Genomic DNA, 15,738 nt, shown 5'->3' with positions numbered 1-15,738 from the left:
AGATAATTTGCCCCATTCCATTTCTCCCTTTCTCCTCCCAATATATTCCTCTCTCAGCCCTCAATTTTATTTTTTTATATATGATCTCTTCCTATTCAACTCACCCTGTGCTCTCTGTCTGTCTCTCTCTCTCTGTCTCTCTTTCTCTCTCTCCATATGTGTGTGTGTGTGTGTGTGTGTGTGTGTGTGTGTGTGTGTGTATAATCTCACCAACTACCCTGATATTGAGAAAACTTTCAAGAGTTACAAATATATCTTTCCATGTAGGAATGTAGATAGTTCAACTTTAGTAAGTCCCTTATGACTTCTCTTTCCTGTTTACCTTTTCATGTTTCTCTTGATTGTTATGTTTGAAAGTCACATTTTCTTTTCAGCTCTGGTCTTTTCATCAAGAATGCTTGAAAGTCCTCTGTTTCATTGAAAGACCACTTTTTCCCCTGAAGTATTATACTCAGTTTTGCTGAGTAGGTGATTCTTGCTTTTAATCCTAGTTCCTTTGACTTCTGGAACATCATATTCCAAGCCCTTTGATCCCTTAATGTAGAAGATGCTAGATCTTATCTTATCCTGATTGTATTTCCACAATACTCAAATTGTTTCTTTCTAGCTGCTTGCAGTTCTCCTTGACTTGGGAACTCTGGAATTTGGCCAAGATGTTCCTAAGAGTTTCTCTTTTTGGATCTCTTTCAGGAAGTGATTGGTGGATTTCAATATTTATTTTGCCCTCTGGTTCTAGAATGTCAGGGAAGTTTTAATTGATAATTTCATGAAAGATGATGTCTAGGCTCTTTTTTTGATCATGGCTTTCAGGTAGTCCCATAATTTTTAAATTATCTCTCCTGGATCCATTTTCCAGGTCAGTTGTTTTTCCAATGAGATATTTCACATTATCTTCCATTTTTTCATTCTTTTGGTTTTGTTTTGCAATTTCTTGGTTTCTCATAAAGTCATAGGCCTCCATCTGTTCCATTCTAATTTTTAAAGAACTATTTTCTTCAGTGAGTTTTTGGACCTCTTTTTCCATTTGGGTAATTCTGCTTTTGAAAGCACTTTTCTCCTCATTGGCTTTTTGAACCTCTTTTGCCAAATTGAGTTAGCCTATTTTTAATGGTGTTATTTTCTTCAGCATTTTTTGGGGTCTCCTTTAGCAAGCTGTTGACTCACTTTCCATGATTTTCTTGCGCTCCTGTCTGGTGAGATAAATCTTTCCTGTTGGTTGGCCTTCCAGGTCACTCTGGGCTGGAAATAGCCTCCACTTTATTATTCTGTGGCTTCTGCTGCTCTAGAATTTGTTGAGCGTCTTTCTTTACAGGTATTTTATGAGCTGTGGGGGAAGAGCTAGAGTATGTGCATCTTTCTACTCCACCATCTTGACTCCACCCCACAAATTTAGCTGTTATTAAAGTAGCAAAACAGGGTCTTGAACCCAGGACCTTTTATTCTCTATCCAGAAAATCATAGAATGTCTGAGTTAAAGATCTGAAAGATCATCTAGTTCATCTTGCAACTGAGCAGGGATCCTTTGAAAAAATCCATTATGAATAGTTATCCAGTCCTAAGACCTCAAATAATGAAGAACTCACTTCTTTCTAAGCCAGCTCTTTCCACTTTTGAACCATTGTATTTATTAGAAAATTTTTCCTTATATCAAGTCAAAACTTTAAAGTTTACCATTGCTTCACATAATGCCCTGCATATGCATTCCATAGAACTTCAAATACTGCAAATGACTTCTTGTCCTAATTGTCTTCTCTGCTAGGCTTAAACACCACACAGTTCATTAATCTCTTACCTTAATTAATTAGTTAATTCCTTAACTTCTCACCACCAATTTCCTGAGCTTAAAAAAAAATACTAATTATAGTTGTTACTATTCTTAGGGAATTGGATTGCAGGCCCTTCCTGTAAAATGCCTTCTAGTTCTAAATGCTGTGATCCTCAGGTTATCCTCACATGGCATGTTTCCAGTCACATTGTGCTGGTCTTTCTCCTCTTTATGCACTCCAGTGTGTTTGTTTGAATTCACTTATCCTATCGTAATCCCCATAACTGAATATACCACTTCCCATGTGGTCTAACCACCTCTAACTACCCTCGTTCTGTGAATTATGTTTTTGTTAACACAGCCAAATATAGCATTAATTTTTTTGGTTGCCACATCACACTGTTGACTAAGTTTGTTTCCAGATCCCTTAAATCATCAGATTTTTTTTCCCCATGACATTTCCCTCATCTTGCACTTATGTAGCTGATTTTTTAAACTTATTTAGACATCATTCCATTTATCATTATTATCCTTTATTATATTCAGTTTGGTGTATTATTCTGGCCTGCAAAAATGTGATACTTTCCTGTAGGCTGGCATCAATCCATTAATTACTGGTCTTTGGGTGCAGAAAATACCTAATTACTATCCTTCAGTCCACGTCTCTATCTTATCCACAAAATTATTGTTAAACAATAATTATTCTGAAATCCAATTATTCTGTGTCTGTGCCATTTCCCTGATCTGTCAGCCCACCAACTCTAACCCCCACACCCCTCAAAAATAAATGAAGTTAGTCTTGCATGACTTGTTCTTGATGAACCCATGCTGGCTTGTGGTGATCACTGTTTCCTTTCCTAAATGCCTACTTTAATAATCCCTTAAAGAATATTATTAGAAATCATTCAAGCTTACTGGCTTACAACGTGGAAGAAGTTAATCTTTCCTTTTTTGAAAATTTGAGGATTACATCAACTTTCTTTCAAATGTTGCTCAGTAGAAGATGATATTACATGATATTGAATTTAACTTTATGAGAGAAATGTTAGAGTATTACACAGCTTAATTGATTTAATTTGTATAGGCATAGTGGATAGAGAGCCAGTCTTGAAGCCAGGAAAATACCGGTTGTGTGACACTGAACTTTTTTAAAACAATAAATTGCAAAGAAATTTTTCATGTACTACTTTATTCTGCTTTGTTCAAGTGCTGTAAATCACCCAGGAGTCCCCTATATGAATGAAATCACAGATCCAATCCCCATCTCTATAATTTTAAAATATTTGTGCTAATTGGCCTGTAGTGATAACATTTATTGAAGATGGTGTTTTTGATAATCTTGGTGCTATAATATAATTTCTAAAGGAAAATGTATATTGAACTTTGACTTTAAACACTTTATTTGTGCATGTAGCACTTTATATAAACATGTTAATCAATAAGCATTCATTAGGCATTATTATTTAATATATCCTATTATGTGCTAGTGACAAAAATTACAGAGAATGAAATAATCCCTGCTCTCAAGGAGGTGACATTCTGTTGATGAATAACAGTATGTACTTTATGTAAGTAAACAAAGAAGAATACAAAATAGATACAAGGTAGTCAGCAAAGGAGAATACTTGCAGTTAGAGCGATCCAGAAAGATTTTATGTAGTAGTACTTGAGTTGCATCTTAAAGGAGAAGAGGCAAAAATGAAGAAGGAAGATATTCCACGAAAGGGAAGTAGTGCAAAAGCAAGGAGATGGGACATGGAGTACCATGTGCTAGTGAGAGGAAGGCCAGGTTGCTTGGATTATATTTGCATTGTTGTGCTGGGAAGTGGAATGCTGTAGATGGAAAGATGGGTTGTTGGGCAAGGTTATGAAAGGCTTTACAAGCAAGAGGCATTTGTTTTATCCTAGACACAATAGGGAAACACTCGAGTCTCGTGAGGAGAGCAGTAACATGATTAGAAATGTATTTAAAGAAACTAGAAAGCCATTATAATTGTCAATGAGAGAGGAGACCAAGGTCTGAACTGTGGTGGTAGCTATATGAATAGAGAAGATATAGAATGCAAGAGTTATGGACATTGAAATGACCCTATTGGCTAAATACAAATAAGGGAAAATGAGCTGAGAATACTGTGGTTATAAGTCTGGAAGACTGAAAAGACTGATAAAAATAGGGAAATTTGGTGGAAGGATTGGGGGGAAAATGATGATTTCTGTTTTGGTGATGAGATGTCTGAGATATCCGGTATCAAAATTCTAATATTCTATTGGCAATGCATGATTAAATCTCAGAAGAAAGACTGGAGCTAGAGAAATAGATCTGCATATGAATGATAATTACTAAGAAAGAGTATAGAGAAGAAAGAAGAAAGATCTCAAGATAGGGCCTTGAGGAACACTCATAATTGGGCAGTATGATATGAATGATGTAGGAAATGGAAGAATGGAGAGAGTGGTAGGAGTACAAAGTACCCCCTCCCCATTCACCAAAAAAGAGCATACTGAAGAAAAGGAGGGTTATCAGTAGTATCAAATGAATACTTCAAAGAGATAAAGGACTGGAAAAAATATGATCAGATTTGCCAATTAAGAAATGATTGATGTCTTTGAAGAAAGGATATTAAGTTAAATGGAAGGGTCAGAACTAGATTGCTAAGGTTGAAGAGTGACAGGAAAGTGGAAATAAACCCATTGCTTTTTTCTAAGAATTTGAGAAAAAGAGATAACTTGAGGGGATAGCAGGCTCTAGTGAAGGTTGCTGTTGGTTTAAGCCTAGGAACCACCTGCCTATGTGTACTTAGTATTTAAATGAATCTAGATTTTCAGTAATATGGGTATTCTCTCCAACAGTGAACACTGCAACCCTTCATTCCCCTACCTACTTGTCATAGAATTTCAGTTCTTAGGAACTAGAAAGGCAGTCTAGGCTAATCTGTATCTAAAAAGCAATGTAATCTACAACATACATATCCAACAAATTGATCTAGCCTTTGTTGGAAGACCTCCAGTGAGGGAGAATTCACATGTTCAAAGCATATATCTCTGAACTGTCAGCTAGAAAACATACTTGTGTGAAATTTCTTACATTTATGTTGTGATTGGCTTTCTTGCTGATAATAACTTTTCCTATAAATATCCATTTTGAAACATCTGTACAACAGTATGTACTTTATATTCACTTAAAAGAAATTGACCATTTGCTGATGTTATATATTCTTTTAATAAGTAGAGCCTGTTATTTTTTTCTTATTAGCACATTTTGTTTTAAGTAGTGAATCCAGTTCATATCTCAGTACAGAGAACTCCCCAGTAAAACTGTTTATAATGCTTTAAATTGGAAACTACTGAGATGTCAAGACAGTGCTGTATACTAACGACTATGTATACTTGGCCTTTTTTCAGCTCCTGTACTTAGATTTTTATTCTTTCCACCCAAGACACAAATAGCAAAGAAATAAAGAAAAATCAGAGATGAAAAAAGCAGTGCTTATGTTTTTACTTATTTTGTGTCTATCTACCTAGATCAGCAAAACTGTTCCCAAGCTGTTCTAAATATAACTTTCAATAAGTTTCCACCCAGAATGACTTGTCTTAGAATCACAGAAATCCACAGTCAGGAGGGATCACTCATTATTTCTCTATGGCTAAGTTGGAACCACTTGGATCTGTTTCACTGTGAAATTCTTTGTTATTTAGGTCTGTTCAACGTGGAAAAAACCTTGGTGCAAGCATACGGAGTGAGAGCGGGACTGAATAACATAGATATAGCCTAGTAGGTATAGTCAGAAGAAGGGGTTTTAATTGTTATGTTAGAAACGGGGAAGGAGAGAACCTTTAGGAACAGTCACGTGGAAGACAAGTGGCAAAGCAGAGTATTTTTTAGGAAGAGAGCAATAATTGTAGATGATAACGAGACTTAAAACAGAAGTTTCATATGGAAATCCAGTTTTTGAAACTAAATACTATTTGGAATAACAATTTTTTTTTTATTTTTCTCTCGTTCTGTACTAAGTGCTTTACTTCTTCCTACTTTGCTTTTTGTTAAGATTTCAGTCAACATTTTGATTCCAGTCATGGAATCACTGGCTTTCCTATTCAGTGAATCCGTCCTCCTTTTCCATCTGTTAATGTTATTGTGCCTGTTACTATTACTTCGGGTGCCCTTGTTAAAAGGTTTTATTTTAAATTCTGCATACTTAAAGTGCTTCATGCATAGACTGTATTCAAGGGTTGTGTGAACAGACACAAGAGCAGCAAGAGTGATTAGTTAGAAGACTGATTATGGAGCAGAGTTTGCCTGAGATTAATAGGCCATAGTGCTCTGACGAGAGTTGGCTATCAATCTCTCTCTCTAAGCCTATAGAAGGAAAGCCATTTGGAAGTTAAGGAGGGCTGGTCTGGAGAGAAGCAGTATATCGCCACAATTGTCCAATTTAACTGTGATCCAAAATGTGGGGCAAACAAAACTTTCCCTTAGTGATAGCCAAGGACTAAACAGGGCACAGTACCATGAGTTCATGGAGAGGGTAAGGCAATAAAACCAAAATAGAATCTGTAAAGGTCCAGAGGCAAAGGTTATGCCCAAGCAATGAAAAGGAAGAAATCATGTTTCTCTTCCAAAGCCCAAGAAGTGCTCTAGGCAAAGGACATGACCGTATACTCTAAGGAAGGTATTAGTAGAATTGAGAAGCGGAGACAAAATCAACAGTACAGAACCAGAACAAAGACCAATAACTCGGCAGGACGATGTAGACAATGGACAAAACTTATTTTCAGTGGCCTGGAAACCCTGATCATTTCTGTGTCAGGACAGCTCATTCAACAAATGTGATGTGTTCTTCTCCTCATCCTTCTGAACCTCTCTGCAGCCTTTCACATGTTTGATCACTCTTTTTCCTTGATGCTCTTATCTCTCTAGATTGTCATGACTTGACTCTCTCCCAGATTCTGTTCCCATTTATCTAACCATTCCTTGGTCTCCTTTGCTGGATTTTATCCAAGAGAAGCATATGAGTGTCCCCCAAGGCTCTGCCCCAGGCTTACTTCTCCTACTGTACTATTTCAGTGGATGATCTCTTCAACTCTAGTGGATTCAAGGATCACCTCTAAGCTGATAACTCAGATCTGCTTATCCACTCCTAACTTCACATCTCCAACTGCCTATTGAATATCTTGAACTGGATGTCCTGTAGACATGTTAAACTCAAGATGTCCAAGACTGAGCTCATTATATTTTCCCCAAAATCTTTCCATATTCCTCACTTCCCCATTATAGTTGAAGGTACCACCACATCTGCCCATTCACCCATGTTCACAGTTTAGGTGTTTGTCTTCCTCAAGTCTTCACTCTCTCATTCCCCATATCCAAGCTGTTGCCGAAGCCCTTTAGTTTTTACCCTCAGAAACATCTCCAGCATAATCCCCTTCTCTTTTCTGACAATGCCACCACCCTGGTTCAGGCCCTCATCACCTCACTTACCTGAAGTATAAACAATAGCTTGCTGGTTGATCTCTCTGCCACAAGACTTTCCCCATTCCAGATCATTCTCCGCTGTGTTGTCAAAGTAATCTTGTTAAAGCACAGGTCTGACCATATTACCCCATTGGCTTCCTATCTTCTCCATGCATCCATGATGAAAAATCCTTTATAGGGAATTCTAGTCCCTTCAGAACCTACCCCACCTCCTCTTACCTTTCCAACCTTCTTATACCCCAATCACTTCTCCTTTGATACATTGATACTGACTTCCTTGTTGTTCTTCAAACAAGACAGTTCATCTCCAGACTCCGAGCATTTTCTCGGTCTGTGTTTCATGCCTGAAATTCTCTTCCTCCTGGTCTCCAAATCCTGATTTCCCTGATTTCCTTTAAGTTACAGTTAAAATCCTGTCTTCTCACTGTCTTTTGCCTTCCTTTCTATCTCCAGTGCTTAGCAAAATGCTAACTAACTAATTAGCTAACTAGCAAAGAAGCTAGTGTGTTAATACATATGTTAATATGTGTTATAGCAGAACTGACAGTACAAGCTAGTATTATGGACAAGTTTATTCATATGAACTCTATGTAATATGAAATTTATAAATTCCATGTCTTTGTTCAAGCTCCTCAGGGCACAAACCTTTTACTAATATATAAATTTTTATTTTCTAGTTTTAGCCAAATGAGATCATGTGGACTAATGAATAGTCTCTTAATAGAATTTGTTTGAATCAAATTGGATTGAATTGACATTGAGAGATAGATTATAATCTAATCCTGCTGACCTAATGGTTAATATTGGGCCTAATATTCACAGAGCTCCTATCTTCTGAATTGTAGTTATCCAGAAAACAACTTTATTCATATTCTTTTATCTTAAATATTTCTATAATATGTGAAATTAAGGGGAAGTAAAATTGAACTCTTACATCACTATATACACTATTCTAATCAGGACTGTGATTTTAAGAAACAAAGTCTCATGTTAAATTTATCTAACTACAGGTTTTATTGATACTATAGAATGCAATTTAGTAGACACACATAAAAAATGATACGAATTACATCTTCCTTGCCGCAGCACCATCTTAGTTCGTTACTTTGGTCTGCTTCAGGGAAATGAAGCAGCTCACCTAACTGCAACACGTAAAATCAGCTCTAAACAAGCAACAGACCCATTCCAGATTGTGAAAAAGTAGAAGAAAGAAAGGGAGCACAGACACTGTGTTATCCTTCTTTGCCAAAGAAGACCATGCCGTCAGAGAAATGATGACATGACTTGCAGCACTTGGCTTTGTTTTGAGTGAGGGAGGGCTGTACAGGTCACCAGCCTCACTTCTCCTCCAGAGCCATCTGAATCCAGTGACCAGATATTCATCAGGATGACTGGAGACAACCCAAGATGAGGCAATTGGGGTTAAGTGACTTGCTCAAGATCTCACAGCTAGTGAGTGTCAGGTGTCTGAGATGAGATTTGAACTCAGATCCTCCTGGCTCCTGAACTGGTGCTCTATCCACTGCACCACCTAGCTGCCCCAAGGACCTTGAAATTCATCAGTCACAAATAAGTTAGAACAGAATTAGCAGCAATGGTCTGGGGATGGGTAGAATTTCTTTGTAGGTGAGGGATTTATTGATATTCCATTACTCTAAGTGGCTAAATCCGCATATCTCCCCTTCTCTGTTAGGTAAAGAATCTTGTCTAATCAGCCTGCATTTGCACACACTCACATATACAACCTGGGTTGAATTTACATCTCTGTCAGTTAGTAGATGTATGTTCCATGATCAAGTCACGTCATAGATCTAAATATGGCTTTTCTCCTCGGTGAAATGAGTAGATTAAAGCAAACGAAATTATATATCCTTTCAAACTAAAAAAGTTATTATTTTCCTATTAAGCAGGATTTTAAAAATAAAAAGAATATGGAATATAAAATGATGAATTTTGTCACTTTAAGCAGTCATCAACTGATCTATAAATTTTCAGTTGTAGCTTACAGAAGATCACAGTTCAATGTCAGTAGAGATAATTGCGTGATTTTCTATGTAACATACTAAAATATTAAGCATTTCTGAATATTTCTTTTAGATCTTCCCCCTCCTCCAGTGCCACCACCTGCTATAAAATCTCCCACTGTCCAATCCAAGGGACAGCTAGAGGTTCGACCTGTAGTGTTGCCAAAACTCCCCAACGTAGAACCAAGAGCAGACAGATCATCAGAAAGAAAAGGAGGTAGCTACAAAGGCAGAGAAGCTTTGGATGGAAGACAAGGTTCTGAAATGAGGACAAATCCAGGAGATCACAGAGAATCACAGGAACTGCAAAGTGAGGCAAAAGCACGAGGAAACAAGGTGACAAAGAGAGAAGTCCCACCAGCAAAAACTCATCTTGTCCAAGGTAATATTTCTGTTTTGGTGAAAATATTAGCTGAGGCTATAGCCTCATAGGAAACATTTATTTTTACTATTCTGTTCTATGGCATGTGTGCTCAGTTGATGGGAGTGTGTTGCTGTGAGAACAAGGTAATACATTTGACTCTGTTATGGGCCAGTTAACTTCATTGTATTCCATGGCTGGGACTCCACCCCTGTATCAGGCATTTTCCTCTCTATGGGTAACATCATGGGTAAAGTTGGCTCGCCATTTCAAGTTGAGTCTCACAAAATACTTTCTTCCCATCAGCCCAGTCTAAAACTTGGGCCCCTACTGTGCAGGCTGAGAAACTTGTATTTTCCATCCCTTCTCCCCACCTCCTAGGAGAGCTCAAGCCCCTGGGCAATGATTTATACTCATTAGTCTCACAGAAGGCAAACTTCCAAACCGGAATGTCAAGTTATTAATTTTCAGAGTTAATCTGGCTTCAGAACCAAAACTGGTCATCAGCAGGAAACACTTTGGAGTTGGAGTGAGGGAGATCTGAGTTCATATTTAGGCTTAGATACTTATAGTTGTGTGACCTTAGGCAACTCTGTCTGTGTCTGTTTGCTCATCTAACCCTAACCTCCCAGGGCTGTTGTAAAGATAAAATGAGATAATAGAAGTGAAGTACTTTACAAATCTACAAGTTTTGTATAAATGTTAGCTAAGGTGGGAATTATAGATATTACTCAATGAACATAAGCTCTGAGCAAAGTACATTAGATGTTCTTATGAAGCTGAGGTAGCCAGTGAATTATTTTCCCTTCTTCTCTACTAGAGGCCCACAGAACAGGAACAGAGATGGGCTGTTAAGACTCAGACACACCATTTCTCTAACAGCGCTCAAAAAATAGACCAATCTTATTTCTCCATGTCCCTTTTTCTACATTCCAAGATGAATAGTAACTATATTTTTTTGCATTTGTTGTTTCATCATCCTTCAGTTTCTTTTCCCCTGGCATCATTTCCAGGCTCCCTATAAGAGAGGCATGCTGATTTAAATAATATAATGATTGATTCACTTCAGAGAGTGTGTTTCTTGAATTGATCCTGCTTCATCATCTCTTATCCTGGATGGATTCTAAGGTACATCTTACCTTGGGTCTCTTCCTGTTATTTATCTCCCAAAATGGAAGGAGACTGAGCCAGAGACCATAGACAGAGAAACACAAATCCATCCTCACTGTTGGAAAAATCATTCAGAATGTATGTCTTACTAGCAGGGAGGAAAGAGATATGAGTAGCTTCATTTTTACATACATCATTAGACTGTTTTTTCCTGACTTGTCATCATGATTCATACAGAAGACAGCATCTGGGTTCCTTTAATGAATTTCATTGATCAGGCCTAGAAGAACTATTTTTTTGCCAGTACTAAAATATGAGACAGATGTGATTGCTAGGCAGTTGGTGATGATCTCTGAAAGTTTGCAGAGAATAAGAAAGAACCCAGATGGGGCTAAAGAAGGGCAAATGTTCTGATTTCTATTAAGGTGAAGAGGATGCACTCTGCAAACTAGATTGATGAATTTGGCGTACTCCTAATAACATGAGATGATCTGTGAGCATTTAGAAAGGAAAGCAATGATCCTTAAAAGTCAACATGACTTTGCTAAGGAGAAATGCTTTGACTAACCTTGACTCTGCTTGACTATCATTCCTCTTTTTGGCAAGGTTAGTGGACTGGTAGAAGGAAATGCTGTAGATACAGTATTTGATTTCAGCAAAACATTCAACAAATCCTCACATGCTTTCTTTATAGACCAAATGGAGAGAGAGGTGAGTTAAATAATATTTGGTAGGTTCAAAACTGGTTGAATGTCTATAGCCAAAGAGTAGTGAAAAAGGCATCAAATTAAATTTTGAGAGAATGTTCTAGTATCCTAGGAAATTGTCCCTGGCTCTGTGATGTTCAGCTTTTTTATCAATCCCGTAAATAAAGCCATAGAATGAATTAAGCTCTCAGATGACAAGACCTATTTAACAGATTGGATGACAAGACCTATTTAACAGACCGGATAGAAAATGATTTCAGTAGACTGAGTAGTATGTTGAATTGAATAGGACATATATAATAGGAATGAATTAAAAGTGCTACATTTGTGTTCAAAATATCACCTCTGCAAGAACCAAATGGGAAAAATGCAGCCACACAATTTGTGGGGAAAGATCTGAGGAATTTAGTGACAATTAGGCTTGGGGGTGAGTCGAGTCAAATGACAACCAAACACCTAGTGTTCTCCTAGGCTACATTAAGGGAGTCTTAGAGAGGACAGGGGAGGAGTGGGGTGAGGGAGAGGAGAGAAATTGAGAAAGAGACAGAGAAGAATATCAGGGGCAAGCTTAATGTCTTAAATGGAAGGAGCTGCTGTACTATGTCCTAATCAAGAGTTCTAAGTACCACATTTTAGGAAAGACAGATAAACTGTTGTGCCCAGAACAGAGTGACTGAAAAGTTGAGGGAACAGTTACTTGAAGGAATGGGGGCTGGGTAGCCTGGAAAACAAGAAAGCTTACAGGAGAGAGGTACATGAAAGTTGTTGTCAAATATTATTATATGTAGAAGTCCTGTGAGCGAAACTAAGATCAGTGGATGGAAATTACAGAGAGAGGGAGATGTAGACTCAAGGATAAGAAAGAAACTTCCTTATAATTAAACCATGGGAAGAGTGGAGCAGACTCTCTCAGGAGGTGGTGGATTGATCTCCACTGGAGGTCTTCGAGCATGGGCGAGATGACCATTGGTTGATGCTGTCAGGAAAGTTCTTAGGTACCAGATGAAACTGATGGCTTTTGAAGTCCTTTCCAGCTTTTGGATTATGTGATTCTGTGCTTTTCATTTTTTTTTTTTTTTTGGTGATTTGACTGCAGAATGACTTTCAAATAATATGTTTCATGTTGTTTGCATATATTAATTTTTTGTGCAGAAGATATTCTACCATATTGTAGACCTACATTTCCAACATCAAACAATCCCAGAGATCCAAGTTCTTCGAGCTCAATGTCATCTAGAGGTTCAGGAAGACAGAGAGATCAAGCAAATGTAGGTCGAAGGAATATTGCCGAAATGCAAGTGCTTGGAGCATATGAGAAAGAAGTGGATAATGAAGAATTAGAGGTATCAGTTGTGAAATCTTGAGTTTGTGTATGTTGTTATGCCTTCTTAATATGTTCCCAGAGGTGGGTTCAGAAAAATCTCTGAACCCACAACAATGTCCTGGGCTTTTAAAAGTCAGTAAGTACTATTGGAAAGCTACTGGTCATTTTTAAAGTATTATTTCCATTTATAATTCCCCACAAGTCAATTTCTTCTAGGTCGTGTTCATCTATAGATTTGCATTGCTCTATAAACCACGTATTTAGAAGCAAGAGGGACTTACTTAGAGAAATGCTTTTTCTAATACTGTAGCAAGTTTTGAAGATGATGCCATGATCTGTTGCTTATAATTCGTCAACATCAGGTCCTTTTGGCTAAGAGCTGGTTTCCCTGTTTCATAAAGTATCCTTTATGACTAATCTTTGGAAAAGTATATTTGACCCCAAATTGTTTCTTGTAGTGAACATTTTATTTACACTAAATAAAGAGTGGAATATGAAGCCAGTTAGGAATGTTGATCTTAATTCTCTAAGAAGCTCTATAGATTTGGGTTTTATATTAAGCTTTGGAAAAAAATTCTTATTTAATTTGTTACAGATTATAAAATATAATAGGTCCTAAAAAAATAATATCTTAATTGATTAGAATTCACTGTGCCCATGAACATGCATTCTCTTTTTCAGCCCCCCCCCCCCACCAAAGCAGCTTTTAAAGTATAAGAAACTTTACAATATTCATGTTTTTTAAAAGACTATAATATTTTATTTCTTTTACAGGAAACTGAAAGCTGAAGAAGTTGAGATGCTCTTAGTAGGCTTATATCATCTAATGTGAAAATGATCACTCAAGAAGCCTATTGTCTGATGACATATGACACCAGAAATTATGTTTAGTGCAATCAGAGTGTACAAATTTTCATTTATTGCTCTCCTCTGAATATCATTTTTAAAAGTTCTGTTGGAAGTTTTATTACTGTGATCTAATATCTTTCCCTATAAAAAGCCTCTTATTTTTCCCTCCATGTGTCCCCAAACCCTTATACCTTATCCCCAGCAAGGGAAGAATTTACCTGTGGAGTACAATGGAATTTAAGCTCCGAAGTTGGTGTAAGTGCAGAAGATGGCAACACGTGCATCTTGGGTGCCTTCTCCTCAAAGATGCTACTTAGATTCACTCATTGCTTATATACCAAGTATGGTACATTATTGATAAAGGACACAAAGTTGCATACAGTCAACTTCATGAAAGGGCTTGTCTAATATAGTATTTTTTCTATAATTCACTGTTAATGCAGATTATAACATAAAAAATGTTTTGCTTTGTTTTTTCCCACACAGGTTTTTTTTTTTTTTTAATCTGTCCCTCATCTCATCCTTTGCTGGATTGGGGAGGGGAGGGAAAGTAGGGAGGGAGATCTTGGGGGATGTAAGGTAAATGCAAAACTACAAGAAAATTGGGGTGGGAGGAACCATATTGTAAATATATATTCTTTTCAACCCCTGTTGGTACTTTATTTTTCTCTTCCTTTCAGTCATTGAAGTACATTCTTTAAAAAAGAAAAAGAAAAAACAGCGTCCTTTTGGATAGATAGGTTTTAAGCCAATTGGCTCTCTGGTTGTCTGGTCATTGTCATAAGTAAGTCTAGCAAAAACCTTGTTCTATTTTTCAATTAAAAACAATTATAAATGCGTATTAAAAACAAATAGATGGTTTTTAATGACCAATTGAGTAAGGGCACCATCTTAACTGGCAAAAATTTCTTCTGAAAGTGTCAGTTCACCTTACAGAAGTGCCACTTAAAGAAGTTTGATTTTTTTTTTTTTTTGGTAATGCACTGTTTTTTTATCTTTTTTTTTTTTTTGGTTTTAAAAGCACAATCACTAAACTTTATTTGTAAACCATTGTAACTATTAACCTTTTTTGTCTTATTGAAAAAATGTTCAGAAGTTTTTCTTCATCTTTTTATTAATGCTGTTTGTATTTGGAATATTTGAATGATGACAGATGGTAAAGTAACTTACATACTTATTTGTGGACCATAGGCAGAACATTTCTCACTTTTCCTGGAGTTCTGGAAAATTTGCAAGGTTAAAGTAGCAAAACTTACAGGATTTTCATATAAGCTGAAATAGAGGCATTAATTGTTTAGAATTGCCAAAAGATGCCCACTGTCTGTAGTTTTTTATGATCTTTTTTGTTATTATATAAATTTCCTTGATTTTGTCATTGGTGCTAATTGAAAAAAAAAATGTGTGTTTTCATGGCAACTATCAGAACTAGCCCCGTTGAAATAAATTTTTTTTAAAGTTTGGTATGTACCAAAAACTAAAAATGTTCATTTAGGTAATTTTTGAAAAGTTACATAGAAAGGCTGTGCAGTACTAAGGGAACAATCCATGTGATTAATGTTTTCATTATGTTCATGTAAGAACTTCTTATTTTTTAGCCATAATTTTGCATACTGAGGATCCAATAATCAGAAAAATAATTTTTGTCACGTTATTTATTAAAAATGTTCTCAAATACATCATCCTTTCTCAGGTTGTTATTTTTTTTATTCTCATCTTTACACAAATACTATTCTTAGTAGTAGAGTCTTGCCAACTTAACATTCTACCAATGGTACCAGATTAAGTAAAACTCAGGTGTTATTCTTTCTGAATATCAGTATAAATCTTAGGAAAGTCTTACATTGCAGTCAGAATTAGTTTTGACTATAGATGGGAAAACAGGTAACCTATGGTCCACCTAGCTCTAAATATCCAGCTTCAGATTGGGGAGGAGGGTCCAGGGATTCTCAATGGTAATTATGTGCTTTGCTCACTCTTGCCCCACCCAAGCAAGATAAAACGTAAACTTCTGAAGTTACCTCACCTCTAGGTGTTGAGCTGTTTGCTGCACTATTATATCAATTAGTTATTGAATCAAAAAGCCTTCTAAGGAAGGAACAGTAATAAAGCAGTAAAATATTGCATC

General features: G+C 36.7%; 1 protein-coding gene across 5 annotated transcripts in view; it reads left to right on the top strand.

Moving 5' to 3' along the window:
- The window catches only part of ROBO1 (roundabout guidance receptor 1), a 1,297,074-nt gene extending 1,281,785 nt beyond the window's left edge, over positions 1 to 15,289 (top strand). For 4 of the 5 annotated variants that reach the window (XM_072621629.1, XM_072621631.1, XM_072621627.1 and 1 more), the window contains 3 exons: positions 9,336 to 9,644; positions 12,593 to 12,783; positions 13,539 to 15,289. In XM_072621629.1, the coding sequence (XP_072477730.1) occupies positions 9,336 to 9,644; positions 12,593 to 12,783; positions 13,539 to 13,553 (515 nt within the window). In that variant the 3' untranslated portion in view covers positions 13,554 to 15,289. Of the gene's footprint in view, positions 1 to 9,335; positions 9,645 to 12,592; positions 12,820 to 13,538 lie in introns of those variants that run through there. The other variant, XM_072621626.1, reaches the window with a different exon arrangement.
- The last annotated feature ends 449 nt before the right edge of the window (positions 15,290 to 15,738 follow it).

Source organism: Notamacropus eugenii, chromosome 6 (assembly GCF_028372415.1).
Source record: "Notamacropus eugenii isolate mMacEug1 chromosome 6, mMacEug1.pri_v2, whole genome shotgun sequence".
In the NCBI taxonomy this organism is placed as follows: domain Eukaryota; kingdom Metazoa; phylum Chordata; class Mammalia; order Diprotodontia; family Macropodidae; genus Notamacropus; species Notamacropus eugenii.
The sequence above is the reverse complement of the archived record's forward strand: the minus strand, read 5'-3'. Positions and strand labels throughout refer to the sequence as shown.